The sequence below is a fragment of the Puma concolor genome, chromosome F2, assembly GCF_028749965.1.
Source record: "Puma concolor isolate L17-30 chromosome F2, mPumCon1.1.hap2, whole genome shotgun sequence".
In the NCBI taxonomy this organism is placed as follows: Eukaryota; Metazoa; Chordata; class Mammalia; order Carnivora; family Felidae; genus Puma; species Puma concolor.
This window is the reverse complement of record NC_141684.1, coordinates 19,355,707-19,382,172: the sequence shown is the minus strand read 5'-3', so window position 1 is coordinate 19,382,172 and position 26,466 is coordinate 19,355,707. Positions and strand designations below refer to the sequence as shown.

The 26,466-nt window shown below is 42.5% G+C and overlaps 1 protein-coding gene across 2 annotated transcripts in view; it reads right to left on the bottom strand.

Moving 5' to 3' along the window:
* Window positions 1-26,466, bottom strand: part of SNTB1 (syntrophin beta 1) — a 238,824-nt gene that overhangs the window by 68,517 nt on the left and 143,841 nt on the right. For both annotated transcript variants that reach the window (XM_025923046.2, XM_086695811.1), the window contains exon 4: window positions 25,414-25,621. In XM_025923046.2, coding sequence (XP_025778831.2) covers window positions 25,414-25,621 — 208 coding nt within the window. The remainder of the gene's footprint in view (window positions 1-25,413; window positions 25,622-26,466) is intronic.

Here is a 26,466-nt window from a genome sequence, read left to right as displayed (position 1 = left end):
TCCAGTGCTTTTTAGGGGTCCCTGCTTAGAGGATGCCCTGTAGATGTTTACTGAAGGTGATGAAGATGGCATCATGTTTCAAAACTGAATTATAAAAGGGACCCTTCTAAAAAGATTCTTATTTGTTAAGCAAAGTCCAGATGAGAAAAAACCTGGTACCGCTCTAATGTGAGGCTGCATGGACTGTGTATGGAATTATGCTGTACAAGGGTGAATTTAACCCATGTGATATAAGCCTTAAGGCCTCTTTGAGACAATTAGAAAAAGGCGCCCTCTTCTGGGCAGAAGTAGCCCTGCAGTCACAGACTGCCTCTAAAAAAAGCCCTTTCCTTTGGTGGGGTCAGGCTCCTGCCACCGTCCATAACAGGAGGCTTGGCAAATAGAATGTCAGTTGGATTTTCCCCCTAATAGCCCCCACTTCTGGGCACCTTTGCAGAGTGTACAAACTGTACAACCTTACACAGCAGTTCTTAGTGAATACCAGTTGCATAAATACAAACAGAGCAGACCAAGGCTTTGCAGTGCGCTTTTTATGCGCTTTAAAGCAATAACTACTACTTTAAAAGTTTACACTGAGACATACATATTTCCGTCTAAAACATTACATTGCTTTTTTATTTTTCCTGGTTGCTTTTTAGTTAAAGAGAAGAGCCGATTTGGGTCTTCAACAAGAAATAGACAATAAGATGTTTGTGACTAGGTCTGGTAACCCAAAGTGGCTAAACTTCCACCTGCCAGTACAATTGAAGGTCTCTGGCCATTGAGGTAAAATTTTCAATAAGTTGTCTTTTTTTTTTTTAAGTTTATTTATTGTTTATTATTTTGAGAGAGAGAATCTGAAGTAGGTTTGGTGTTGTCATTGCAAAGCCTGAGGCGAGGTTCAAACCCACAAACTGGGAGATCATGACCTAAGTGGAAATGCTTATTCCACTGAGCCACCCAGACACCCCTCCATGAGTTGTCTTTAAAAGAAAATTGATCAAATTGAGTATTTTCTGTATGTCGTAAAGTCAGGTGGTGGCAAGAAGTCAACACGACAATGCACAAGAAAGTGCTTTTAAATTCTGGAGACTCCCATAAATGCCAGTCACTTTAATGGGCTAGTTAGCCAGGGCCAAGCTTAACAAGAAGCCAACAGCAGCATTCCTGTTTCAATTAGGGAAAATGGAAGAATGCTTTCTATTCTCCCTATTATGTAACACTGGTACAAAAGTACTATCAGTCTAGGAAAAGGAATAAAATAGGGACATAAAAAAAATTGGAGGACAGAGGTGAAAGTATCATATTTTAGGGCTGAGATGATTGCATATCAGAAAAACCCAAGGCTGGCAACTGGAAAAACAATATAAACAACAGAAGAATTCAACAAGTTGGCTAGGAACAAAATTAACATGTGGAAATCATGGCCTTCATATATGCAAAGTTAGTGAAAGTTAAAATTAAAAAAAGATGCTGTGTATAACAGCTAAAGGTAAATAAGAAATAAAAAGAAGTACAAAATCACATAAAGAACATTTTAAAAACCTAATGGAAGGCTACAAAGAAAATCTAAACAAATATCCAGTTCTTGGAAGGGAATATTCATTGTCATAAAGATATCACTCCTCCCCAAATTCATCTATAAACTTAAAGGCACTAATATCTTGAAAATCCTTGTGTTCCAAACACCTAAACATGTTGGGCAAAATCTAACATGAACGAATACGTGAAAGCCTCAGGTGCAAATATAAAAGAGGGAAGTGATGTGGAGCAATGAGCTGGTAATATGGACAAGCTGGAATAGAAAGGCTGGAAAAGAATGAAGGAGAGGTAGTTGGTCTCCATAATCCAAAACAGGTTTTGTAGCTCCTTGGGATCAGCTACCTTGCAACTCCACTGGTGGCCTTGTCTACAAGGTGAGAGGTTGTAATTGATGTCTATGCATAAATCTGAACCTGTTAAGGGCTTCACAGCTAGTGAAAGAGTAGACAGAAAAAAACTATCTTCACAGCATCCTATCATTTGAATATGATAAAAGTTCTCCTCTGATTATTTAAACCATAGCCTGAGGACTCATGAGAGTCTGGAGTTGATTTTTCTATAGCCTACCTGATCCAGGAAACCCCAAGCAGGGTTAATTACCAAAAACATTGGCCAGAGCCTTTGAAACTCTGGAAGCACTTGGCAGATCATTCCGGATAAAGCTGCTCTGTAGGGACACACCTTTAACCCCCACAGGTGGTATTCCCACAGTTAAACACCCAACAGAGATGAGCTCACAGTCGAAAATTTCAAAGCACATGTGATGAAACTCCATGAGAAAGAGTTAACAGACACATCAGTTTGGGTTCTTAGACCATTAAGAACTGACGTTATCGGCTAAATGGTGTCTCCGCTCACCCCTAAGTGTATACGTTGAGGTCTCACCTTCTACGTATCTAAGAATGTGATTGTATTTGGAGACAGGAGTTCTTTAAAGACCCAATTAACTTACAGTGAGGTCATTAGGGTGGGGCTAAATCCAACAGGACTGTCATCTTTATGAGAAGAGTAGATTAGGAGACAGACACATACAGGGAGAAGAACATGTGAAGACACTAGGAGAAGACCCGTGTCCATCCACAAGCCAAAGAGAGGTCTCAGAAAAAACTAACACTACTGACACCTATCTCAAACTTCTCACCTCCGGAAGCGTAAGAGAATAAGTTTCTGTTGTTTAAGCTACTAAGGCTGTGGTATGTTGTTTTGGCAGCCCCGGTAAACAAATACAATGCACTATAATACAAGAAAGGACAGACATGTAACAGAAGTCTGTCTAAAGTATTAGAGGCCATACGCATAGAACAAGACAAGGACTCTTACTGAAAAACCAAACACTAAAAAAGTGCTTCATGAAAAAATAAGCTGAATCCCCAAGGAAGAAGTGGGAGTAAAGAATAATGGAGAGCAAAGAAACCAGTCAACTTACGGGCAGACCCAAGCAGGTTACCATTGCTGGATAACAAAAGTAATGACTGGTCTGGGGAGTGTAAAATGAAGTGGTACATAAGACTGAACAAAATAACACGGAAGACAGGAGTGGACCAAAAGCTTCCTAAGATCCTGGTATTTGATGGGAATGGGTTACAGACATTAACGTTGTTTGGATTTTAAGCCATATATGTGCATCAAAAATTAAAGGGTTAACTGGGAATCGAACAAAGACGGTATAATTTCCAAAATAAGTAGAAAGGAAAAATAAGAAGCAAAACAAAATAAACAACATAAAACACGAAACGAAATAAAAACAAAAACAAAACAGACACAAGAACCAAATAAAAATAAGAAGCAGTCAAGAAAAGAACAAACAAAAAGCAAAGATCCTAACATAGGAAGAACTCAGTGTAAAACTGCCTGCTTCTTTCTTGAGCAATCATGCTTCATGTTCCTTAAACTGAGGGAAACGATGGCGCAGCCCAGGCATACAGCCCTGTGCTAAAGCATTTCTCTCCCCAAAGTCCTGTGGGGTCACCAAGGGACCACCTGACAGCTATCATCCCGCCACCTGTATCATCAGACCGGAGTGGGATGCCCTGAGCAGCACTGCTGCTGCTTAGGTTTGCAAGTCCAACCCAGCCTGCCTCCCATCGTCATGGGAACCACTCTTGCAAAATCCATAATCACATTGAAAAATGAATGGAGAGGCGCCTGGGTGGCTCAATCGGTTAAATGTCTGACTCTTGATTTTGGCTCAGGTCATGATCTCACATTTGTGAGCTCCACGCTCAGCACAGAGTCTGCTTAAGATTCTCTCTCCCTCTCTCTCTTCCTCCGCCCCACTCTCTCTCTAAAATAAAAGATACAAAAAAAGAAAACTGAATGAAAAATAGTGTTCACAATGAGCACACATTGATTTTTAAAAAGAATTTTTTTTTTTTTTTAATCACCAACATGAATAAAAAACAAACCAGATCAGGGGCACCTGGGTGGCTCAGTCAGTTGAGTGACCGACTTCAGTGCAGGTCATGATCACGTGGTTTGTGAGTTTAAGCCCTGCATGGGGCTCTGTATTGACAGCTCAGAGACTGCAGTCTGCTTCAGATTCTGGGTCTCCCTTTCTCTCTGCCCCTTCCCCACTCACGTTCTGCCCCTCTCTCTCCATTTCTCTCTCTCTTAAAAATAAACATTAAAAAATTAAAAAAAAAACGAGATCAATCCTCTCATTTACTATTCCTCCTCTTCTGCTTGGGAGGGAGGAAAGGGAGATGTGTCTCAATTTATGTCATATTCCATGTCTGTATACATGGATATTCCAGTACTTCTGGGTCACTGTTCTGCCTGATGGTCCTCAAGCTTTGTAGAAAATACTTGAAAAACTGGCTCCATACTCCCTGGAATCATAGCACACATCTGCTGCCTCATGAGAAAGTAAGCATCCCTAAGGGTACCAGAAGTGAGACTTAATTCATATTTTCTGCCCAAATCTTTTCTTTTGTAATACTCTATGAAGCTGGACCAATGTGCTTGACCACCTGATCTCACCTGTAACTAACTAATCACAGAAAGACTTATACAGTTCTTTAATCGAACAGGATTGTGTTTTGCCTTGCACATTTTCTTTGTGGATCACTACTTGATTTTGAAACTTCTCATTTTGTTGTTTCCTTCATTAATCAACTTATAAATCAGCTACTTGAGGACAAGGACTATGTTTTACATTTACAGCCCACTAACACCCTTGAGCAAGACTGTTCCTATAGCAAGCAATCACAGAAAATTTGCTGAATTTTCCTCATAATGCTAAACAGAGCACTTATGAAATTAATGCCAGTTGTTATCAGTTCATCTACCACTAAGCTTGGAATCAATTACATCTTTCTTCATGGTCACTTTTAGCCACTGACTGGCCAGTTAACAAAGAGTGGAAAAAAGAGGGAAACAGCAAAATCAAAAGTTATCAAATAGCAATTAGAAGCTCCAGGGGGAAAAAAGTCGACAAAGAAACTAGAACCATTATTTTAAACTATTTTTGAATATTTGCAGAGGGTTTTTTTTTTTTTTTTTAATGTTCCTTTTGACAATCTGAGAAGAAAATTAAATCAGAGAAAGAAAAATCACCTCGGAGACACGAAGTGATGGGAAACCAACTATGGCAGATATGTGATATGTGGCAATGTTCCTTCAGGTTTGCTGGAAAGCACCTAGGACTGCTTTCTCTTCTGTTTATTAGTGGGGTTGGTTGGTTTTTACCTAAAGATACCTCCTTCAAGATTAGCTCATATATCTTCTTTATACAGCCTTCCATGAGTCTCTCCAAACAGTGAATGCCTGGCTTTCCATTAGATTTCACCCCTTGCAGCACAGGTCATGGGTGTCTATAGTTGACTGCTAAAATGTAACTGCAGGGCTGGACAGAGCACTGGAATTTATTTTTTGTCTCCACCTGTACAATGTTATTCCTGGGAATAATAACGATAATAATAACAGCAACAGCAACTATCACCATTAATGAGATCTCATTATATCAGATGTTGCTATGGTCTGAATGTTTGTGTCCCCTCAAAATTCATGTGTTGATATCCTAATCCCCAACGTGATGGTATTAGGAGGTGGGGACTTTGGAGGGGAGAACGCCATGAGAGCAGAGGCCTTAGGAGTGAGATTAGCCCTCTTATAATCCCACAGATCGCTCTCCCCTTCCCCCATGTGGGATACAAGGAGGCGTTTGCCACCCAGAAGAGAGCCCTCACCCTACCAACCTGGAACCCTGATCTTGGACGCCCAGCCTCCAGAGCTGTGAGAGATGCGTTTCTGTTGTTTATAAGCCACCCCTTCTGTGTTATTTTAGCAGAGCAGCCCAAAAGGACGAAGACGGATGTAATTAGCACTTTGCATACATTATAGCATTTCATCTTCACAAAACCTTTATGAAGCGGTATACCCCTTTTCACTCTTCTTAAAATGGAATTTAGGAACATGAGAGTAGCCTGCCTGGGTCACACAGCTAGTAACTCATAAAACCAGAGTAACTAAGTTCTTCTTAACCACAGTATAATATAGAGGTGGTTATCAAGCCTCAGTGCGTGTCAGGGTCTCCGGCGACCGACTGAAAATTCATATTCTCAGACCCCACCCATGGGCCGATTCTGATTCAGTAGGTTTGGGGTAGGACCGGGAGAGCTACATTTTTACCTCGCACCATTGTCTCTCTGGGCATCGTCTCTCTGACGGAGCTCCGTACTCCCCCACAGTGCTTCCTCACCAGAGGCTCGATCACTGATGGGGAATGGATGAATATAACATTTATCGACATTCATACAGATTAAGCATGTGACATTCTTCACGTCTGTCTCTATGCGGGTAAAGATGGAAAATGTCAATGGTGAGACTGATTTAGGAAGCATGATGTTAAACACGTTCACAGGGATTTCTTTATATCAGGGCTTCTCAGAGCCTTTAATATAAGCAAAATATTAATGGTAAAATACAATATTTGCTTCAAAGTCATTTGGTCATGGATTCTATTCCTTCATTTAACTCTTACCTGACACCCTTTAAACTGCAACTGGGGTGCCTGGGTGGCTCAGTCGGTTAAGCGTCCGACTTCGACTCAGGTCATGATCTCACAGTTGGTGGGTTTGAGCCCTGTGTCAGACTCTGTGCTGAAAGCTCGGAGGCTGGAGCCTGCTTTGGATTCTCTCTCTCTTTCTCTCTCTCTCTCTCTCTCTCTCTCTCTCTCTGTCCTTCCCCTGCTTGTGCTTTCTCTCTCAAAAATAAACATTAAAAAAAAATCAACTGTAACAACAGAATTTGGAGAGTAGTGTCTTGGAAAATTAATAATAATAGCTTACATTTATATGGGGCGCTACAGTTTATAAAGTTCCCTCACATGCATTATTATCATTACCATTTCCAGGGGTGGATACAGGAGCTCAGAGAGACTAGCAATGGTTCACCTAAGAAGAAAGAGCTCATAAAGCAGAGTGAGCATCCGAACTGGGCCCTTGGGCTCCGTATCCACTGTTTATCCAGGGCACCAGGTGAGTACTTTCCTTTCACATATAACCTAGTGCTTAGGGGAAGCAATGCAATATAGTGCAAGGCTATTTATCCTCTCTTCGCCTCAGTTTTCTCATCTGTAAAATGAGGCATTTGGAACAAATTTAAAGAAGTACCTCACCCAAAGTCAAATAGCTATCTTTAGCAGTATGACTTTTACAATCAATTTTCATAACTCCTTAAGGAGTCCAACAGATTTGTCTTGAACTGGGAGCCAGTAACTGTGCCAGGAACTCTGGGTGCAATAAAAGAGGCACGAATCCTTCTCTGACACAATATTATGTCTTCCAAAATGTGCCTGTAGAAAATGTTGTGTGCAACTGCCTTTCGAAAAATTGCTTCCCAGGCCAGACTAGTGTGCCCTTTTGTGCCCTGGCTTTGGCCTGCCAGCTCCTGGGGAAAAAAAAAAAAATAGACAACACAGCACTGCCTTGAAATATCACCAGTGTCCTTGTGGTCAGTGCCACATGGCCATGCCTGAAGGTCTTAAATCTACTGTTACTCAACAGCAGGGCTGGAAGTCAGCTTCCCTTTGATAATAAAAGCTATTACCTGACTCTTTAAACAGTTCAACTTTCCTCCCTATTTCACAGTTCATAAAGCACCTCTCAGATGTGGAGGGATTTTTTATTTAAGAGGAGATATAAGATAGCATATTTTTTCCACCTCTTGATTGCTTATTACTTCCCACAAGCTATGAAATGGTGATCCTGCAACACAGCTTTTCTAATTGCTCACGTCTGTTAAGATGCCAGTGCACTGGGCATCTTGCTGCCCTCCTGACTCCATCTCATTGTGCGTCCGGCTTTAGCACTGCCAGAGCCCGGGTTAATATGTACACCATGCAACTCATTAGCTGTATGTTAGTATCAGAGCCAAGAATCAATGTGATGGATCCAACAATATGTCGGGGCTTGGGTCAGAGTCTCAGCTGAGGACTCATCAAATGCAGAGGTCAGCAGCTTGGCATCGGCTCTACAGCATACACTGAGCGCATTGTGCTCAAAGTAGCCATTGGGGAAGATGACAAATATGAAGCTTCATTAAAAGTCGAGGGGAGGAAAAATCCCTTTGCAGGACCCACGGACCTTCACGGTTATCGATGTGCCTCTCTGCTCACGTGAGAAATGTATCGGGTTTATCACATACACACACACACACACACAAAAGTGGCATTATCATATTTCCAAGAATCAAATACCAATTCATTAGGAATCCAAGCAAGGAGCCCCAAGGTCAGGGTTAAAAGATTTAGAACACGTCTTGAAATCCGATGTTATTTTTATACTTTGAATGACATAAACTGGTTTAAGTCTAATGGAGGTAAAATGATCACAGCATGTGTTTCTCCTTTTCTGATTTATTTCCTCCCTCACCGCCTCTCTTCCTTCCTTCCTTTTCTTTCTCTTTTCTTCTTTCCTTCCTATCAATTTCTTCCTTTAGCTCTTACTAAGGAGCTAATAATAAAGAGCTCTTTAAAAAACTATCTGTTCTTCCCAGAGTGGGGCCTCTCAAATCACCCCCTGTGATGCATCACTTGGCACACAAATACTGCTCCCACACTTCCTATCATCTCCTCTTGGAGGACAACCAACCTTAGTAGGAGTGGAAAAGTTACATTAGGAAGGAAAGGCTTCCTCAGATCTCCAGGCCGGTCATGTTTCTAAGTAATGACTTAATAGGACCTTCTGGGTAGGACAGTCATCCTTTTACTAACAGATTCCCTTTTCTTCAAGGGTAGAACACTGAGCAGGTACCACCAGCAGCTGGTGATTTTGGAGATGATTACCTGACCCAACAGGAGTGTTTAAGATTAGCTTGAGTTTCGCAGGCATGGTTTGGAAAAGAAAAGGAAACAACAGTAACAACAACAACTCCATGTTTAAAATTACAGGGCGTGCAGGGCTCACATTTTCATAAATCCACTTAAAAATGATCACATCCTCACAGGGGGTCAAGGAGTGCCTGGGTGGCTCAGTCGGCTAAGTGTCTGACTTCAGCTCAGGGCACAATCTCTCTGGGGGTTTGAGCCCCGCATCAGGCTCTGTGCTGACAGCTCAGAGGATGGAGCCTACTTTAGATTCTGTGTCTCCCTCTCTCTCTGCCCCTCCCCCGCTCGTGCTCTGTCTTTGTCTCTCTCAAAAATAAATAAACATTTTTTAAAAATTAAAAAGAAAAAAAAGAGAAAGGTCAAACTAATCATTCCAACACTGAGAATCCGTTTTCTTGTCAACATAAATCAGAGAGATTTTATTCTCAGTGATCACACCAATGTTTGGCAGAATCCCAATAAGCACATCGAACCATGACGAGCGCGAGGTATGCACAACATCTTGGATGGTGTCTGTGTCCTGTGAAAGGGAACATGGCTCCTGCAGAGCCAGGCGGCCCACACCTCTAAGCCGGGCACACCTGCAAGCAGGCATGGGCTCACTCATCAAGAGAAAGAACTCACTTGTGCTCTGGTGCTTACATGGTGTAGAATCAGTGAGTTGTCACGAGTGCTGAAGGAAACAAACACGAAGTCACACCATAAAGCACCAACGCAAACAGTGAATTGCTGTTACGGTCTGGAGGTGTGTGTCTCCCCAAAACTCGTATGTTAAAAACTGAACGCCCAAGGTGCCAGTACTGGGAGGTGGGGGCCTTCGGGAAGTGATGAAGTCCCGAAGGTGTGAAACCTATGTGAAGGGAACTAGTGTCCTTATAGAAGAGACTCCCCAGAGCTTCTCTCTCCCCTTGCCTCTTCCCCCCCCCGTGAGGATGTGATCAGACGTCTAGAGTCTGGAAGACAGCACTTGCCTGACTATGCTGGCTCTCCGCCCTTAGACTTCCGGCCTCCGGAACTGTGAGAAATACAGCTATGTTATTGATAAGCTACCCAGTCTATGGTATGGTATTTTGTTATAGCAGCCCAAACAGATCAAGATAATTATGATAACCACTGTAGTTCTAAGAGATCAAGGAAGAACATCTTTGTGGGAGAGACACTGAAGTGTTCATGTCTAAATCTATTTGGGTACAATACACAAGGCCCTAGACTGTATTTCATAAGAAGCAATATGCTACAGTTCTTTCTTTTTAAAAGAAAGATAGTCGTGAGCTTGCAGATTTACATTACTGGGTGAAGATGGAATTAATATGTAAACCTCAAAAGAATTAGTAGCAAGGTAGAACAGAGCACCTGGCTCAGTGGTAGGCACTTACAAATGCTGTTAAATTATTTTCCTGAAGAATTTTATGGCATTTGGCTTCCTCATGCGTTTTGGGTGCGGCATCCCTGGTGGTCAGCCTCAGATGGCACAGCAGCATGCCCGACTATATTCGGAGGCTCAAAACTCGCCTCCAGGTACCCAGCTCTGGGAGGCAGGAACCATTGTCGAAAGGGGTGGCGGGGGCTGAGCTGAACCAAGCAGGGTGAAAGTGAAAAACAGAGACATACATTGCTAAGAAATCATCTCGGAAGGCAATTCCAAGGAAGAATTCTAAAAATGCAATACAGCAGCACAGGAGTGAGAGCACAACTGCCTGAGGGCGTTGCTAAGAAAGGCAGCATCACCTGAATATCCATATCCAGTGCTCCAGCCGCCCAAGATTAATGGCTATTCTTAAACGAGGCCACACATTGTGCACCTTGGAGCCTTTTCCCGTGCTACTCCTTCTGCCCAGAAAGTCCTCCTCTACCTGATCTTTAAGACTCTGTTTAACACCTTCCTTATGCTCCTAGGCCAAATTAGCACATTCTTTTCTAGGAGCCCTCACAGATTCAACACGGAAATTTAGAATTTGTACACTTGAAATTCTTCGTTTCCATGCCTATCTTTCCCATCTGTCAGTGAGCTCCTTGAGAACTTCTTGGTATTTCCAGCCCAGGGCCTTGCCCATTATAAACAATTATCTAGAATAACTCCTCTAGCCCCTTACATTTACATTACTCATTCCCTTTATAGCACTTATATCCAATTGTTTGTTTTCCTGTGTATTATCCATCTTGTCTGCTGGAATGCAAGCTCCAGAGCAGAAGGAATTTGTCTGACTTGCTCACTGTTCCACTCCCAGTACTTAAACCTGCTTACAGATTGTATGTACTCAACAGTTATTTACTGAATGAATGAATTATAGGTACTAAATAATGTTTATCAAGTAAATGAGCATATAACTAACCCTACACTTGTTTTTAAAAATCACTAAATTATTTATGATTTAAAAGATGTCCAACCTCTAAGAGATGAAGTAAAAACAGATTCCTGTGACAGTTCCATTCTGGACTTATAGCTGTTGGATTCTAGATCAAATTATCTTCCAACTCAGTTATTATTCACGCCAAAGCCTTAAAGCTTGAAATGGAAGAAAAACAACATGCCAAAGGGTTCAATGGTGGAAAACCAAAGGCCAGAAGAAGTTGGCTCCTCCAGCTCTAAGGTCTGCTTTCTCAGAGTAAGATAAAGGTACAGAGTGAGGTTTCCAGAAACTTGAATGATTAGCAGTTGTTTTTAAAGTCCTCGTTTGCCACCAGAAAAGTTTAAATACAGATTGGAGGAAACAACAAAATAGAAATTTATAGATTAGTTTCTGCAAAAGTCATTAAGAACCTAAACTTCCTACTGATACTTGTTCCTTCAACTTCTGATCTCTTCTAAGGAAAAGAAAAAACGGGAATTATGAATACATTATTTTATGCCTTTGCTTGAAATTCATTTTTATACATTCGGTTACGATTGCTTTATTTAATCAAGTTTACATAAACCTTAGAAAGGTGTTTTTATGGAGCTCCTGGGTGGCTCAGTCAGTTAAGCGTCCGACTTCGGCTCAGGTCATATCTCACAGTTCGTGGGTTTGAGCCCCACGTCCGGCTTTGTGTTGACAGTTCAGAGCCTGGAGCCTGCTTTGGATTCTATGTCTCCCTCTGTCTCTGCCACTCCCCAGCTCATGCTCTATCTCTGTCTCTCAACAATAAACATTTAAAAAAATTAAAAAAAAAAAAGGTGTTTTTGTAACTTATAGTTGGTTAAATATGGAATTACCTCTATAAGCTTGATAATATGGTCTTAGTTAAAATTATACTTACATATGAATTCTACATTCTATTTACAGGGAAACTGAGATTGATTTACAATCAATCAATTATACTTATGACATCACATACTAAGCTCCTTTATTTTAGGAGTTTCTTTGTGAAAGTAAGAAAGAGACCAAATACAAATCTTTTCACTTAAAAAAATGTTTTTTATTATGTTTATTTATTTTGAGAAAGAGTGAGAGACAGAGCGTGAGTGGGGGAAGGGCAGAGAGAGAGGGAGACACAGAATCCCAAGCAGGTTCTAGGGCCACAAGCTGTGAGATCATGACCTGAGGCCGAAGTCAGAGGCTCACCCAACTGAGCCACACAGGCGCCCCAAAATCGTTTCACTCTTTAGGGACCAACTCCAATCTGACTTTTCCCATCTAGAAACCACAATTTCTACTGTGCTTTCTCCCTTCCTAATTGTGGCAGCACTATCGCCGGGTATATATTTTCACTCAGGTTTTACTCTACCACATACGGTAGATCTTTGGCCTTCATGGATTTAATACAGTCGTCACTGTGCGTGACCCTGAATGCTGGTGCCTTGCAGTCATTTGTAATTTTGCGAGGGGACCAGTTGTGTAAGCGCGGGCTGATTGCCCTCCACAGGCCTATCAGTCCGTGTGGCCCTCGGTTCCCTCGCTTGACGTCATTAACGACACATACCCCATATGCGTACATTCTACTCTTGTTTCTTTTTGGAAAATGGCCTAAAAAGCCAAATGATAGTACCGGTTATGAAAGGGATAGTTTTCTGCCAGAAAACAGAAGTTAGAGACAAATTAAACAACAGAATGCTGATTTGGTAGCTCTGAGCCCCACAGGTAAGTCAGCATTTTGGAGAAACGACCAGTGCAAATCGTTTTTACTGCATTTAATAAAAGAAAATATATACATACAGTTTGGTAGCATTCACAGGTTTGAGGATTTCTAAAGGCCTCTGTATAAATCCCACTTCAAAACTACTGCTTAGAAGGGAGAGCTACCTTTCCAATAAAATTTGCAAGCCGGAACGCTGACGACCTTCATATACTGCTTTCAACTTACTGGCTGCTATGTGCCAGGCCCTGTGGCAGACACTGACATACAATATTTCATTTAAGTCATATAAATTCTCTTTTGAGGTAAGTATTAATGTCTTTCTTATAGACACAAAAGATCGAAGACTTTTAAAAAGTTGTCTAAAGTCACTCAACCAGTAAGTAACAAAGCAGGGATTAAAATCCAGGTAGGTCCCCATCCAAAGCCCTGCTCTCGCTTCTATATCCTGCTGCATCGCAACCCTGCCAGCCTTCCCTGCCTCCTATGCATTCATTCAGTTGGTTCTTATTGGATTTATTTGATTCCAGCCTTATTTCTAGGTTCCCCAAATCCACCTTAGCCAAAATGCTTGGTTCTTGAATTCAACAGTTAAGATCTATACAATTACAGCATCCACTGTGTATACACACACACACACACACACACACACACACACACACACACACACAGAGGACTTCTGTGTTCTGAGCACCGACACTATTGACTTCAGGTTGTCTTTGTGCTGCGTGTCTGTGTTGGGAGATTTGGTATACAAAACAAAATGTTCACAATGAAGTTTTTGTGAAACCCAGACATGCCTACATGCTCTGTCTTCACTGATGGAGTCCCCGGACACATTGTTTTCCATTGCGTCTGACAAAGATTGGGTTGATTTGCATTTTTCCCTTCCAAACCCATTACTGCTAATGACCAGAAAGCGGCCCTTAGGTAGACAGTTAACTAGGGAAAAGGAGGTATAGGAAGGAGTTTAGGGAACCAGCAACTGACAAGAATCAGACAGAGTATAGTTCACACAAGGTTTAGTCCATCTTTCCACAGAACAGAGAAGGGGTGAGGAATGGTGAGGAGGGGGTAGGAGAGGGAGGCTGGAAAGATAAGTGAACTACACGGCCACATGTTTTGTGAGCCAAAATAAAGTCATTTGACAGACAAGCAAATAATCATTGCTAGTGCTATTCTAGAAGTCTTTCAGGACAAGAGGAAACTGTCAATTCTAATCAGGGCAGGAGAGGCTTTGGCCAACGGGTCATCATGAACAGAAACCAACTCTTGCCTAGTCTTCTTCTCCTTATGATCCCCAAGTTTTCACTCTTTTGTTCTTATTTTCCAAGAGATTTCTTCCACCCTTTGATCTTCCTCTCTAGAAGGTATTCCCAGTCTCTTTCCCCACCTCTGATCTCAACAAAGTTCTAGACCAGTAGACCCCCACAATCCCCAATGGCAAAACAGCAATAAAACGATGGTGTATTTGCATAATTCTGAATTGTTTTTACAACACTACATGGATGGTGAGGTGCACGGGATGGAGCAAATTATGCCCTAGACTGAAAATCAGAGAGACATGAATTTTAGTCTCACCCGTCAAGCAAACTAGCTGCATGATTATGGCCAAGTCACATACCATTGCCAATTCATATTCTGTTATTTTTTCTGTCCCTCTTAGCTCTAAAGCACTGTAAGAATCTGATTCTCAGAACCCATGGAATAAGTAAGGCATGCATCTGACTTGTGTTATTTACTAGGGACAACACAGCAATGAGCTAGCTGAGCCTAGGGTCCTCATTTTGTGACTACTAATCCAGTGTTCTTTCCACTATGAAGGAAGATAAATTCATAAAACATAAAGAACAGCCACTCGAAGACCATCACACCTGCATCTCACTCAAAATTGAGAGGCTTGACACATTGAAGTAAGGATATCCCTAAGTTACACGGAGTGTATGGTCTGAGAATTCTCCTGTGCAAAGATGATTGTTGAGAACACAGAAATGAGGGTGAGGTGACTGGGTCACTCCTCTCCTCTTCCAACAAAGCCATGTTGAACATACAACGTGAGATGGTACTGCATTCCCAGAGAAATCTGTTGCAGTGCCTGCAGGTAGCAGGGACCACACGTTCTGGCTAAGACTCACTCATTCGGCAAACATAGACTGACAACCTGTTATTTTCTGGACCCTGTCTAGGCACTGGAGCAACAAGCCTAAATAAGAAATTGCCTCTTTTCTCTGTAAGGTTGTAACCTGCAGGGCAAAAAACAGATCAAGGACTATTACAGGGTCTCTCCCTGAATTGTGAAAGGGAAATGAATGAGAATAATTCTGAGAGTCTCACTTGACCTCTAAGCCTCCACAAAGACCCTCTTTTCATCCTGACTCAGGTCATACGCCGATGTGGATGTTCTTAAATCGGACTCTAGAATTCTAGATCCATCTTTTTCTATTCCTAATTCTAAATAAAATAGGGCAATGGGTGGCTCAGTCGGTTAAGCGTCCGACTTTGACTCAGGTCATGATCTCACAGTTCATGAGTTCGAGCCCCGCGTTGGGCTCTGTGCTGACAGCTCAGAGCCTGGAGCCTGCTTCACATTCTGTGTCTCCCTCTCTCTCTGCCCCTTCCCTGCTCATGCTGTGTCTCTCTCTGTCTCGAAAATAAATAAACATTAAAAAAAATTAAAATAAAAGACTTCAAACTTAATCGCTTCGATTTAGCTGATGAAACCTGAACATACCAATTTGAAAGAGTTTCAGGATGAAAAACAAAGCACATTAATTTGCATTGCTTTGGCAATATTGCAGCCTAGTCCTATTTGAAGTAATAAAAAGCCCAAGCCAAAAATGTAAGGGTACAAAGTGACTCTGAAAATGATACTGAGAATGTCAAAGCATTAAAAAACAATTCTTCTATGGTGTGAGGAAGAACGTCATGAGTAAATGCCAGGGTGAGTTACTAGAACTTGAATATAGTTGTAAATAAAATTAAACTGCCAGGTGGTGGCTATAATCATCTGTGTGTCGGCTACTATCTGTATCTCTTTGCCACTTGAAGATCCTGTGTACATGGGCTGGACTGTTTTTCCCCCTTCGAACACACGAGTCATTACCGTGGATATGGTTGGTCCTCTGCCAAAATACCCTTTTCTAGGGGGAGCATTCAGCCCTCACCTGATGTGAAGAATCCCTGCCCACAGCTTAAACCTTCTATTCCTCTTAGACAACTACCCCAGGAAGATGGGAGTGGCCTCTCCTTACCTACAAAGTAGCCCACAGCCAGCGGCTGACTTAAACAGGGGTATAAAACCCCAACTCTTCAGCTTAAGGTGGGCGGGGCGGGGGAGGGGGGAGGCTGTGCTCTGTGCTGCCCTTCACGCTCCAGAGCCCCCTGTGGGATCGGGATGAAGCTAAGTTCTAGCTGATACCACATCTTTATTTGGCTTCCCTCCCAGCCCCACCCCCCTCACCTATCTTGTTTCACTCATTGCTTTACAGGTTTCTCCTAAGTGTCCTCCCTCAGTAAATGCCTCCCCAGGGAATCTCCATCTCCGACTTGACTTCTGAAGCGTCCTAAGACACTGATCAATGTATTGTAAGGCCTGAAATTTCATGTGCTGCCTTAGCATCTCTGAGCCTCACAGGGCTCCTGCTCTCATCTGATACGCCCACCACCCAGTTCCCTGTACTCCCCCTCGTCCTTACCCTAATGGGTTTTCCTTCCCTGACAGCCTGCAGAATGATTCAAACAAGCCAATCCCATACTCCCATGGGAAACAGAGAGCATGTCACCTGCTTCTTACTACAAGGCCTCTCCCACAGTCCCTGCTGCTTCCCTCTGTCCCCGAGCAAACCTATGTGGCCCTGCAGTGCTTGCAGCATCCTCCTGGGCCCTGAGTAAATGTGACTAATGAGCCACTGCCAGGCTCCTCTGTCCAGTGCTTGTGTCATGGGTTCTGCCATCTCCTACTTGGGGGGGAGGGGGAGGTGTCTCTTCCTCACCAAGGGGGTCAACAGGTGATCGGAATAATTAAATAATGGAAATCAATAGTAAAATCTATTTTTTTTTAACTAAAGAGAGGGAGTTCTTCTGGAAGAGATCTATTTCATAAAGAAAGGGTGATCTGTAACAACCAATAAGATAAAATAAAGTATCAGAGTCTGCTGGCCATATGACCGAGCACAGGGAGCTTTCAATCTTGAGTTCTACACACGTCTCCAAGGGTATCAAGTAGGGCTCATATGAATTTGTGGGAATCAGCCTACAAGGACAGAATGTACACGCCCCATGTCTTCTACGTGGGCAGCACTGATGTCTCCACCTTGGTGACAAGGACTCCCGTTACTAAATTGCACTGTCAAGTGATGAAGAGAAGTGGGCGTATTTTCATAATTCCCTTATGGCGGCCTCCCTGCTACCCACCCACCCCAGTTTTAGATCCCTGATTTTTGAGAGAATGGAAGATGGGGGCCACTTGAATTCCATTCACACTGGCACCTACACTTTAAACACTTGTAGTGCAAGACTAACAGGAAAATAACCAAGCTGTTGCCGGTTTTCCTCGGTCTTGTTCCATCACAGAGGTGATTCACTCAGGAACTGGATGACTGCCTTATAAAGCAGCACAACAGACCCATTAGCACTTAATTGCATTAACAGTCCGTGTTTCCTAGCATAACAAACAGTCTTGATTTAGGGATGATGCAAGTCAGGGGTAGCCTGGACAGTATTTCTATTTCTATTTATCAGATGGGAGTTCCCTCAGGTCAGAGACTATTTTCTCCCTGGAAGAAGTGGTGGGAAATTCCCACGTAGGTGATTGTTAGGCAGATGGTGGAGCTGATATATTTAGAGGCTCCAGAAATATCGTTCCCTTAATTACACTGTCAAGATCTTGATTACCGGCAGCCTGTGTTACTCAGGCCAGGGCTCTTTTACATTTGCATTTGAGATTCCTCTCTTAGGTAGCTGGGCAATGCAGCTACAGAATGAAATTCCTTGGTTGCTTATATTCATAGGGAATTTTAGGGGATGAATAAATTGCCATCGTTGGAACTGAAAATTAGTGATGGTCTAGTGAATTATGTGAAAATATATGGAAAAGTATGTTGATAGGTAGAGATAGATAGGACATGGATGGATAGGTAGAGGTGAATATAGAGAGAGGCAGATGGATGGAGAGAGGAGAGAGAGAGAGAGAGAGAGAGAGAGAGAGAGAGAGAGAGAGATGGATGGATAAGGACAGATAGACAGGCTAGATGAATGGGTGGATAAACAGATACAGGAAGATAGGAAGAGATGGATAGACCGAGAGAGACAGACAGTTCTGACTTCACACAGCAGCGCTGAACAATAAAAAAGACTGTGTAAACTGAAACCACACTAAATGATCTCAGTCACTTGGAAAAATCAGGATTGGTCTCTAGATATGCAACATGTTGTATTAAAACATTAAAAACTGTCTTACTCTCGGTTGTGAATATACATGGAAATGAAAAAATAGTAAATATAAAACATATTTACTTAGTAATCTATCATTTAAAACATTAGAAAGATCAAGAATGAAAATGTGTTATTTCTTTGTCAAAAACTTGAGAGAAGTGTGAACAGGGCTTCTTGACTTCTCGTCATGTGACTCGGAATTCGGAGTGAGCATCTTCTCTCTGCCTTGACAAGCCATCCTACTCCTTTCTAAGTCTGGATCAGCCAGCAACATTTTATCCTTTCTACTTTCAGGGATGCGAAATGTCTCTGAAAGTTCCCCTGTTGTGAAGCGTCTCACTTCTTCTGGGGTACATCACTGACTTCTGGCTGCACGTAAGGAGTCTCTTGAATGGTACCAGCATTTACATCCCCATGGTCAGCTAGTTCTTCTATAATTCCATTTATGTTCGGGGGGAAGCTCACTTCCAGAATTGTCACTTTTCATTTTACTGCACTTTCACCCTTTTTGGACATCTCCCCCTTTCTCTTATCCATTCTTATAAAATGTCATAGATTTATTACTAGGAGACAAGGCAGAAACACAACTACCCACTTTGCAGTCTATGTGTGAATGAACAGATATGCGGTGACCGATGGCCCACGGATTGTGAGAGAAGGCATGTGATTAGTCACAATCTGCACGTCAGCTATTCACACAGGGATTTTTTTGAATGAAAAGCTGCCAGCAAAGTTTGTACTTTATGAAATTACTTGCAGGTAATATAGCATAGTCACTGAAATTTGAACTATGCTTTTGAGACTGGGGATACTGACTTGAACCATGATAACTGAAATTCATAGATACTGGAAACACTCAAAGCAAGTGTGTGTGTATCTTAGTTTTCGCCTAACCTGTCCCATCAAATACAATTTCAGCCTTTGTTGGACCTGTTCTCTGGGCTTCTGTAGTACAAAAGAGGAAGAAACAGAAGAAGGGCAGAGGATTATTGTGTGAAATATAAAGGCAGGGACTAGCCAGAGAGGTGTAATTCACTGACATAGTCAAGAATACAGGAAGAACACAGAAGAGAGAATCTCTTCTTCTCAAGGGTTTTCTTCTTTTAGGGTTATGGAAGGAATGAAAGTAGTTCAAGATTAGGATGGAAGTCAACAGGAGAGAAAAGATTTTAGTAAGCGTTGCACTGTCCTGTTTTGTGAACGCCCCCTGCTATAGACTGAATGTGTCCTCCAACCCCCACCTCCAAATTCGTATATGTCAAACCCCTCCTAGTGTGACAGTATTTGCAGTGGAGCCTTTGGGAGGTAAGTAGGTCATGAGGGTGGATCCCCCATGACGGGATTAGTGCCCTTGTAAGAAGAGAGTTACTTTCTTTCTGCCAAGTGAGGAGACAATGAGAGGGCTGTCTACAAATCAGAAAGAGGGTTTCACCAGTACTCAACTATGCTGGCACCCTGATCTCAGACTTCCAGTCTCCAGAGCTGTGAGAAACAAATTTCTGTTTATAAGCCACCCAGTCTATCGCACTGTTACAGCAGCCTGAACTGATGAGACACCCTTTATTTTCACAAAGACAAATAAAGGATAGGAGTTCTTTTGATAAGTCTCTTAGTTCTGAAACCTGGCTTTTTGTATGTAGTATCGCTCTGACACTGGATTCTGGCAGTCTCACATATATGGACCCATGTTCCCTGGATCCCTTTATTAGCTCAGCTTAGTGGAAAATTCTGGACATTGGAATTAGAAAGAAGGGCCCATGCTCTGTCTCTGCCACTTACGAGATGGGTGAAATTACTCAACTTCTCTAAGCTGGCCTCATAGGATAGGAATTATTTAAGGCACATAGCTTGAGACAGACTAGGCACATAATAAATACTAATTACCAACTTCCTTTCCTTTAGGAACACCCTGGGGAGGCACAGCTATATAAATGTTCCCATTTAAAAATCAGAAGTGGAAATGACGAAAGCTGAGAACTGAATTTGCAACTCAGAACTCCCAGCTGGGTTTTTTGTTTGTTTGTTTTGTTGTGTTGTGTTTTTGTGTTTTTAATCTGACAAGAAATGGTTTGCAAACTAAGATGACAAGATAGAGCAAAGGCAACACCTGATGAACCCAGCACAAAACAGAATTCAGCAATTCTGCCATGTTCCCTGTTGATCAGTGTTTTTCTAAGTAGCAGGAGAGTCTGAGCTCAGTTCCTTTTTCTCTTGTCTGAAATCTGACTGATCATTGAAAACAGCTCAGTAACAACTGCAAAAAGATTAAAGAACAATGACTGAAGAGTGTGTTTGGGACATACTGCATTTTACAGTTCAGGGTGAGGATTAGCATTTATAGGCCCTTTTGAGATAGACTGGGGCTTGTAAGGAGTGTAAAGGTTTGAGACTAATAAGAACAAGGGAAAGACCATATTGGTACACCTGACCCATCTACAGGTGCGGGTGCTTATAGGGAAAGCAGCACAGGGCCTGTCACTGTTACTGTCATAGTTCCGAGGACCCTGAAGTGAAGGAGACCAAAAAAAAAAAAAAAAAAAAAAAAAAAAAAAGGCCCCAGTTCAAAGACTATTGGCCCAGTGCTGACTTTGACACTGTAGGGAGTCCAGAGAATGGCTACGGAGTTTAAGGAAAGAATAAAATCAATTGCAATGGATGAGCTGCAGTGGATTCTTTTAAAAATTAAAGTAAAAAATAAGGATGTCATCACCTTGTCCCACTCTCTAATTATTCCTGTGTCTTGATTTAGACTGTGACTTTAGATAAAACACTTTGCATTTTCTGGGTCCCAGATTCCTCATCTGTACAAAGAAGAGGTTGGTTTAGATCAATGTCATAGTTCAGGCTGTTAGAATACCATAGATTGGGTGACTTAAACAACAAACATTTATTTCTCATGGTTCTGGAGGCTGGAAGTGCAAGATCAGGGTGCCAACATGGGGTTCTCGTTGAGGGCCCTCTTCCTGGCCCTGGAAAGCTACCTTCTTGCCATACCCTCACACGGTAGAGAGAGAGGGCTCTAGTCTCTCTCTTCATCCCCTCAAAAAGCACCAATCCCATCATGGCACTCTATGCTCTGACCTCATCTAAGCCTAATTACCTCCCGAATGCCCAGCCTCCAACATACGGATTTGGGGGGACATAAACACTCAGTCCCTAGCAATTACTTCTGGGTCCCTGCTCTCTGATATTGTATATGAAGATACATATACAATACTACCCACCAAATCAAAGTCAACTTATCTGCCCAGCTTTCAAGATCTTCCATAATGGGGTGCCATCCAAGGTATCAGATTTGCTTGTCAGCTTCCTCCTGGATGAACCCTCACCTCCCTTTAGAGCAGTCTCTGGCGTGTCCTCTCTGCAAGTTCTATTAATCCATTACCACTTTTTTCCCCCACATTCATCCTCTTCTCTTGGAGTGCACTCAGCTCTCTCCATTGCCTCAAGAACTAGCCATTTTGGGGGAGTCATTCTTCCAGTCCTCAGACCATATTGCAGGGAATGATAATATTAATACAAAGTTTTCCTCCTGTGTAGTACAGAGGAGGTTTTAGGATTAACACAGAGAGGATTTTAAAAGGGAAGCTACTGGGGTGCTTGGGTGGATGAATCAATTAAGTATCTGACTTCAGCTCAGGTCTCTGTCTCTGCCTCTCAAAAATAAATAAACATAAAAAAAATCTTTTAAAGGGAAGTTGTTGTTGTTCTGTATTATTTTAGTTCAGGTAAATGCAGTTCTAAGAACTTGAAATGAAATTAAAATGTACAAATCTTGTCCCAGAGCTGCCATCATTAATCACAAAATTAAAGATGAACAGTATAGGAAAAGACAAAGGACATCAATTTAAGGTAAAGGACAGCTGAATATATATAGGATCACACTTTATATCTTTACAAATACCAAGTGAATTCTCTGATACTTGTGATAATATAAGAAGGCCACAGTATTAAGGATTTGCCATTCATTGTAACATTTTGCTGAAAACCGTTTGTATGCCTCCACACTAGGATTCAGTATTAAATATTTAATCAAAAAAGATTCCGGCTTGGATTTTTTTTTCCCTAGGACTTGATCCATGGTAATCTTTGAAAAGTTTTGAAGCTGAAGGCAATAAAAGACATTCTTCTGATCGTTGTCCATGGTAAGTCATTACTGTTCTTAGGAACACAGCACACAACGCAATTTGAAGAAACATCTGTAATGGTTATCTGAAATTATATCATAAGAACAATACTATTCTGAAAACAAAAAGAGCTTTTTAGGAACCTTTATTACTGCTCCATGGGAATGCCTAATAATGTGTCTACTGATAATCTGGGATAAGCAGACAACTTTTAAGTGAGAAAATGGAATCTTTGGAAAAACTTTCAACATCATTAATAACGACACAATTCTGTTTTCCAACCATCCAAATGGTAGGGAAGTTCGTGTTGAAAGAGATGGAAAAAAGAAACTCCAGGAGTGGACAGCATCTCAGTTACTTGGAAGGCGGAGAGATGTGTATGCTGGACAGCTCTCTTTGCCCCTCCGTGTCCAGTCTCTACCCTTTTCAACCCTGCTTGTGCCTTGGGAGACAGACCTTGTCGGAGTGCATCAGTGGGGCTCCCTTGCCTCTGGCTTCCAGTCAGCCTCAGCCAATGGGAGACACTGGCAGATCAGCGGGCAGGACTTGTACGGATGTGCTTCCCTCTCAAAGGCCTCAGCTCTTGGTGGTGGCCCTTTTCTAGAGCTGCAAGTCCCGCTAGTTTCAGGTAACTGCTCCTTTTCCTTGTTATTGCAGATTAAGGGATGGTAGTGGTCTCATGCCATTGGTGCCTCTGGAGTACTTCTCCATCTCTTCTTGGTTTTCCTTACCTTGGCCACACCTTTCAAATTACTGCTGCATTAAATCCTTTCCAACCATCACTTTTAGGTTTGCCTTCCACCTCCTGCCAGGACCCTGAAATCTAGAGAATATCTGCCAGTCTACCCAGACCCCTAACCAAGGGAGGACATCTTTCATCCTCATCTTCTCCTTCTAGAGTGAATGTCTGTTGCTCTGGCTTCTCCACAACCCATTCAACTTCTCCTAGCACAGCAGCCAGACTTTGCATTAGAGAACCGCCTGTCCCCATCTCTCAGTGCACGTGGCTTGGATGAGGCTGATCTCAGTACAACCCAGGGTTTAACATCTGATCTAAGTAAGGTCAATTAGGCTTAATCTCAGGAATCTCAGTTCCAATCTTCTGTGGGGGGCAAAGAGTCTTTATTCAGTGAGACAGGTACCTGTAAGGGACATCACAAGCCTGGAACTGTTGGGCCAAGGTCGAGGGCTTGCCTAAGTGTAAACCAATGAAGTGGGCAGGGCGCAAAAAGATGGAGAAGCAGGTCTAATATCATTATTTGGATCCCTGGATCCCACCATGCCTGAAGTTGATCCTTGGACACTGTAGTTTTCAAAAGTGGTAAAAAATAAAAAAATAAAAAAAAATTTTAAAAAAGTGGTACACCACTTTTTTTCTCAACTGAGTTGAGCTTTCTGTTGCTTGCTATGGAAAGATTCCCCCACACATTTGGAGCAAGGAAAAAGTAAAGAGTGTTAGAGACTGTGACTTCTAAAACGATGTCATCCAGATTTGCAGTATTGCTTTCACTGAGAACCCCAGCCCATAAGGTTTCCAGAAGCTACCTGTGGGTTTTGTTTATCATGCCCTGGGGGCTACCAACACCTGCATTGCCCCTTTCATCCTCTGAAATCTGTGAGAGATGGGACGACACCAAATCAAACAACCCACTCTGTGTTGAATTTGTGGCTCAGACTCAGGCATGAACTGGTGCAAACAAAGAACAATGGTGGAAAACAGCCGAATGCTGTGCTCAAGTATTATTTTCAAGTGCTGTTTGACTGGACCTTCTCAGATGACACGGTTCACTGGCAGGGAGGCTGTTTATTGCAACAATCATTATTCTCATTTACCTCCTATTACAATGTGAGTCACTGGGAGGTCAGACTATTCCAAAAGCCCAGTGTTCCTGAGCACTCAAGGTCAAGTTCAAGGGACAGCAATCAGGTATAGGGATAATGGCAAAGGCTCAATCCTTTGAAATGAAGAGAAGGGTTAATTCCCAGGAGATTGTCGCAAAGTGAGTTTTACTATTTTCAACATATCATGTAACTTGGGAAAAGAAATCAGAGTGAACAGTGTTAACATGACCCCAGGTCCTTCCCACCGTAGCTGTCCTCCTCAAGAACAAAGGTTAAATCTTCATTCATCCTTATACACTTCCCTCTACTCCTGCCTAGCGCCATGCCTTGCACAACATCGGTGCCCACAAACGATGGCATTTAGGGCCTGCTGACTTAAGAATCCAGACAAAATATAAAATAATATGTCAAAAGAGTTGCTGGTAGTTGCTAAGGACTCCTTGTTATTATTATTGCTATTATTTGTAAATGTATCTACCTGTGTTAATAAGCAGGTCATGAAAACACACAGAACCCTCCCCCCCCTTTTTTTAAATTTTTATTTATTTTTGAGAGACAGAGCACGAGCCAGGGAGGGGCAGAGAGAAAAACGGAGACACAGAATCCGAGGCAGGCTCCAGGCTCTGAGCTGTCAGCACAGAGCCTGACGCGGGGTTCGAACTCACGAGCTGTGAGATCATGACCTGAGTTCAAGTCGGACCCCCAACTGACTGAGCCACCCAGATGCCCCCAGAAACCCCCCTTTTAAAGCAACATTTGCAACTTCCTTACCTCAGAAGGCAAAAGCTCCATTTTGAGTTTATTTTCCCCAACCTTCCTATGTGTGAGAGTCAATACCCATCCGCTCGCTTAACTCATTCATCCATTCAACAATCTGTGGCCACCTGCAATCTGCAATGTATTGGACTATATCTGGGGGAGCCATAGCTGATGAAGACACAGCCCCCATGTATAACACAAAAGCAAACCTGGTGGAGATGGCCAAGAAACCCGAGCAGCCTGTGAATGAGGGACCCAGCGTGTGGCACGAGGTAACTGACTTCATGGCTGCAACAGGTGCTGGGGAATCGCTGGGGAAAATGACTATTACCAGGGGAGCATTTTCCTTACCTTATCTGCAAGCCAGCCCAGATGCCTGATCTCTCGGCTCCCAGCAATGCCTGTTTTCCCCAGCTGCTCTCTGACCTCAGCAATCACTTGGGTCAGCAGGTCACTAACATTGGAATGGATGGCACTGAACCAGGCCTGGGCAGTGGCTGAGTCCTTGCTCCTTAGAATCACTGTGTGCTTAGCATCTGGAGAGTGAATTTCAAGCTGCCTAGAGAAGCAAAGAGAGAAGGGTTAGAATGTTTCCTGGCAGATCATACTTTGTCAAGTCTGGGCCGCAAAAGGTGAATGAATTCTTTACTTTTACTTTTGTACTCTGTCAGTTTCACATGGTTTGTCTTAATGATCCCATCATTCATTCCTTCACTCATTTGTTCAACCACAAACATCTACTGAGTGCCCAGGCATTGTTCTAGAACCTGGGGACATCAACTGAATTAAGGCTATTTAGATTTCCTGTTATTCGGCTGACTGGCTTATCAGTAGTATCATATCAAAACTTCCAAACTATGAGCTGATGTTAATTTGGTTTACCTCTCAATCCACAGAGGATTGTAATAGTACGCTCACATCCTTGCTGCTCCTGTAGGAAGTATACTGAAATATCTAGCCACACTCTTAATCCTACTGCTCAGTATTAATTGGGAATATTGAAGAATCACAGATGACCAAACTTTGTACTCCTTAGGAATCCTGTCTGTGGCACATTTAGCTACTACTTACCCTTAGACATGTGTGTTGAAGAAGTGAATTGGCCTAGGAAGGGGTAACACTGGGCAGAGAGATGCACTAAGAGTTGTTCTATTTAAAGTCAAACAGGGAAGGAAGGAAGGAAGGAAGGAAGGAAGGAAGGAAGGAAGGAAGGAAGAAAGGAAGGAAGGGAGAGAGGAAAGGAAAGGAAAGGAAAGGAAAGGAAAGGAAAGGAAAGGAAAGGAAAGGAAAGAAGGAAGGAAGGAAGGAAGGAAGGAAGGAAGGAAGGAAGGAAGGAAGGAGAGAAAGGAAAAGCAGAGGAAGGAAGGAAAAGACAGAAGGTAAGGAGAGAAAGCAGAGAGAGGA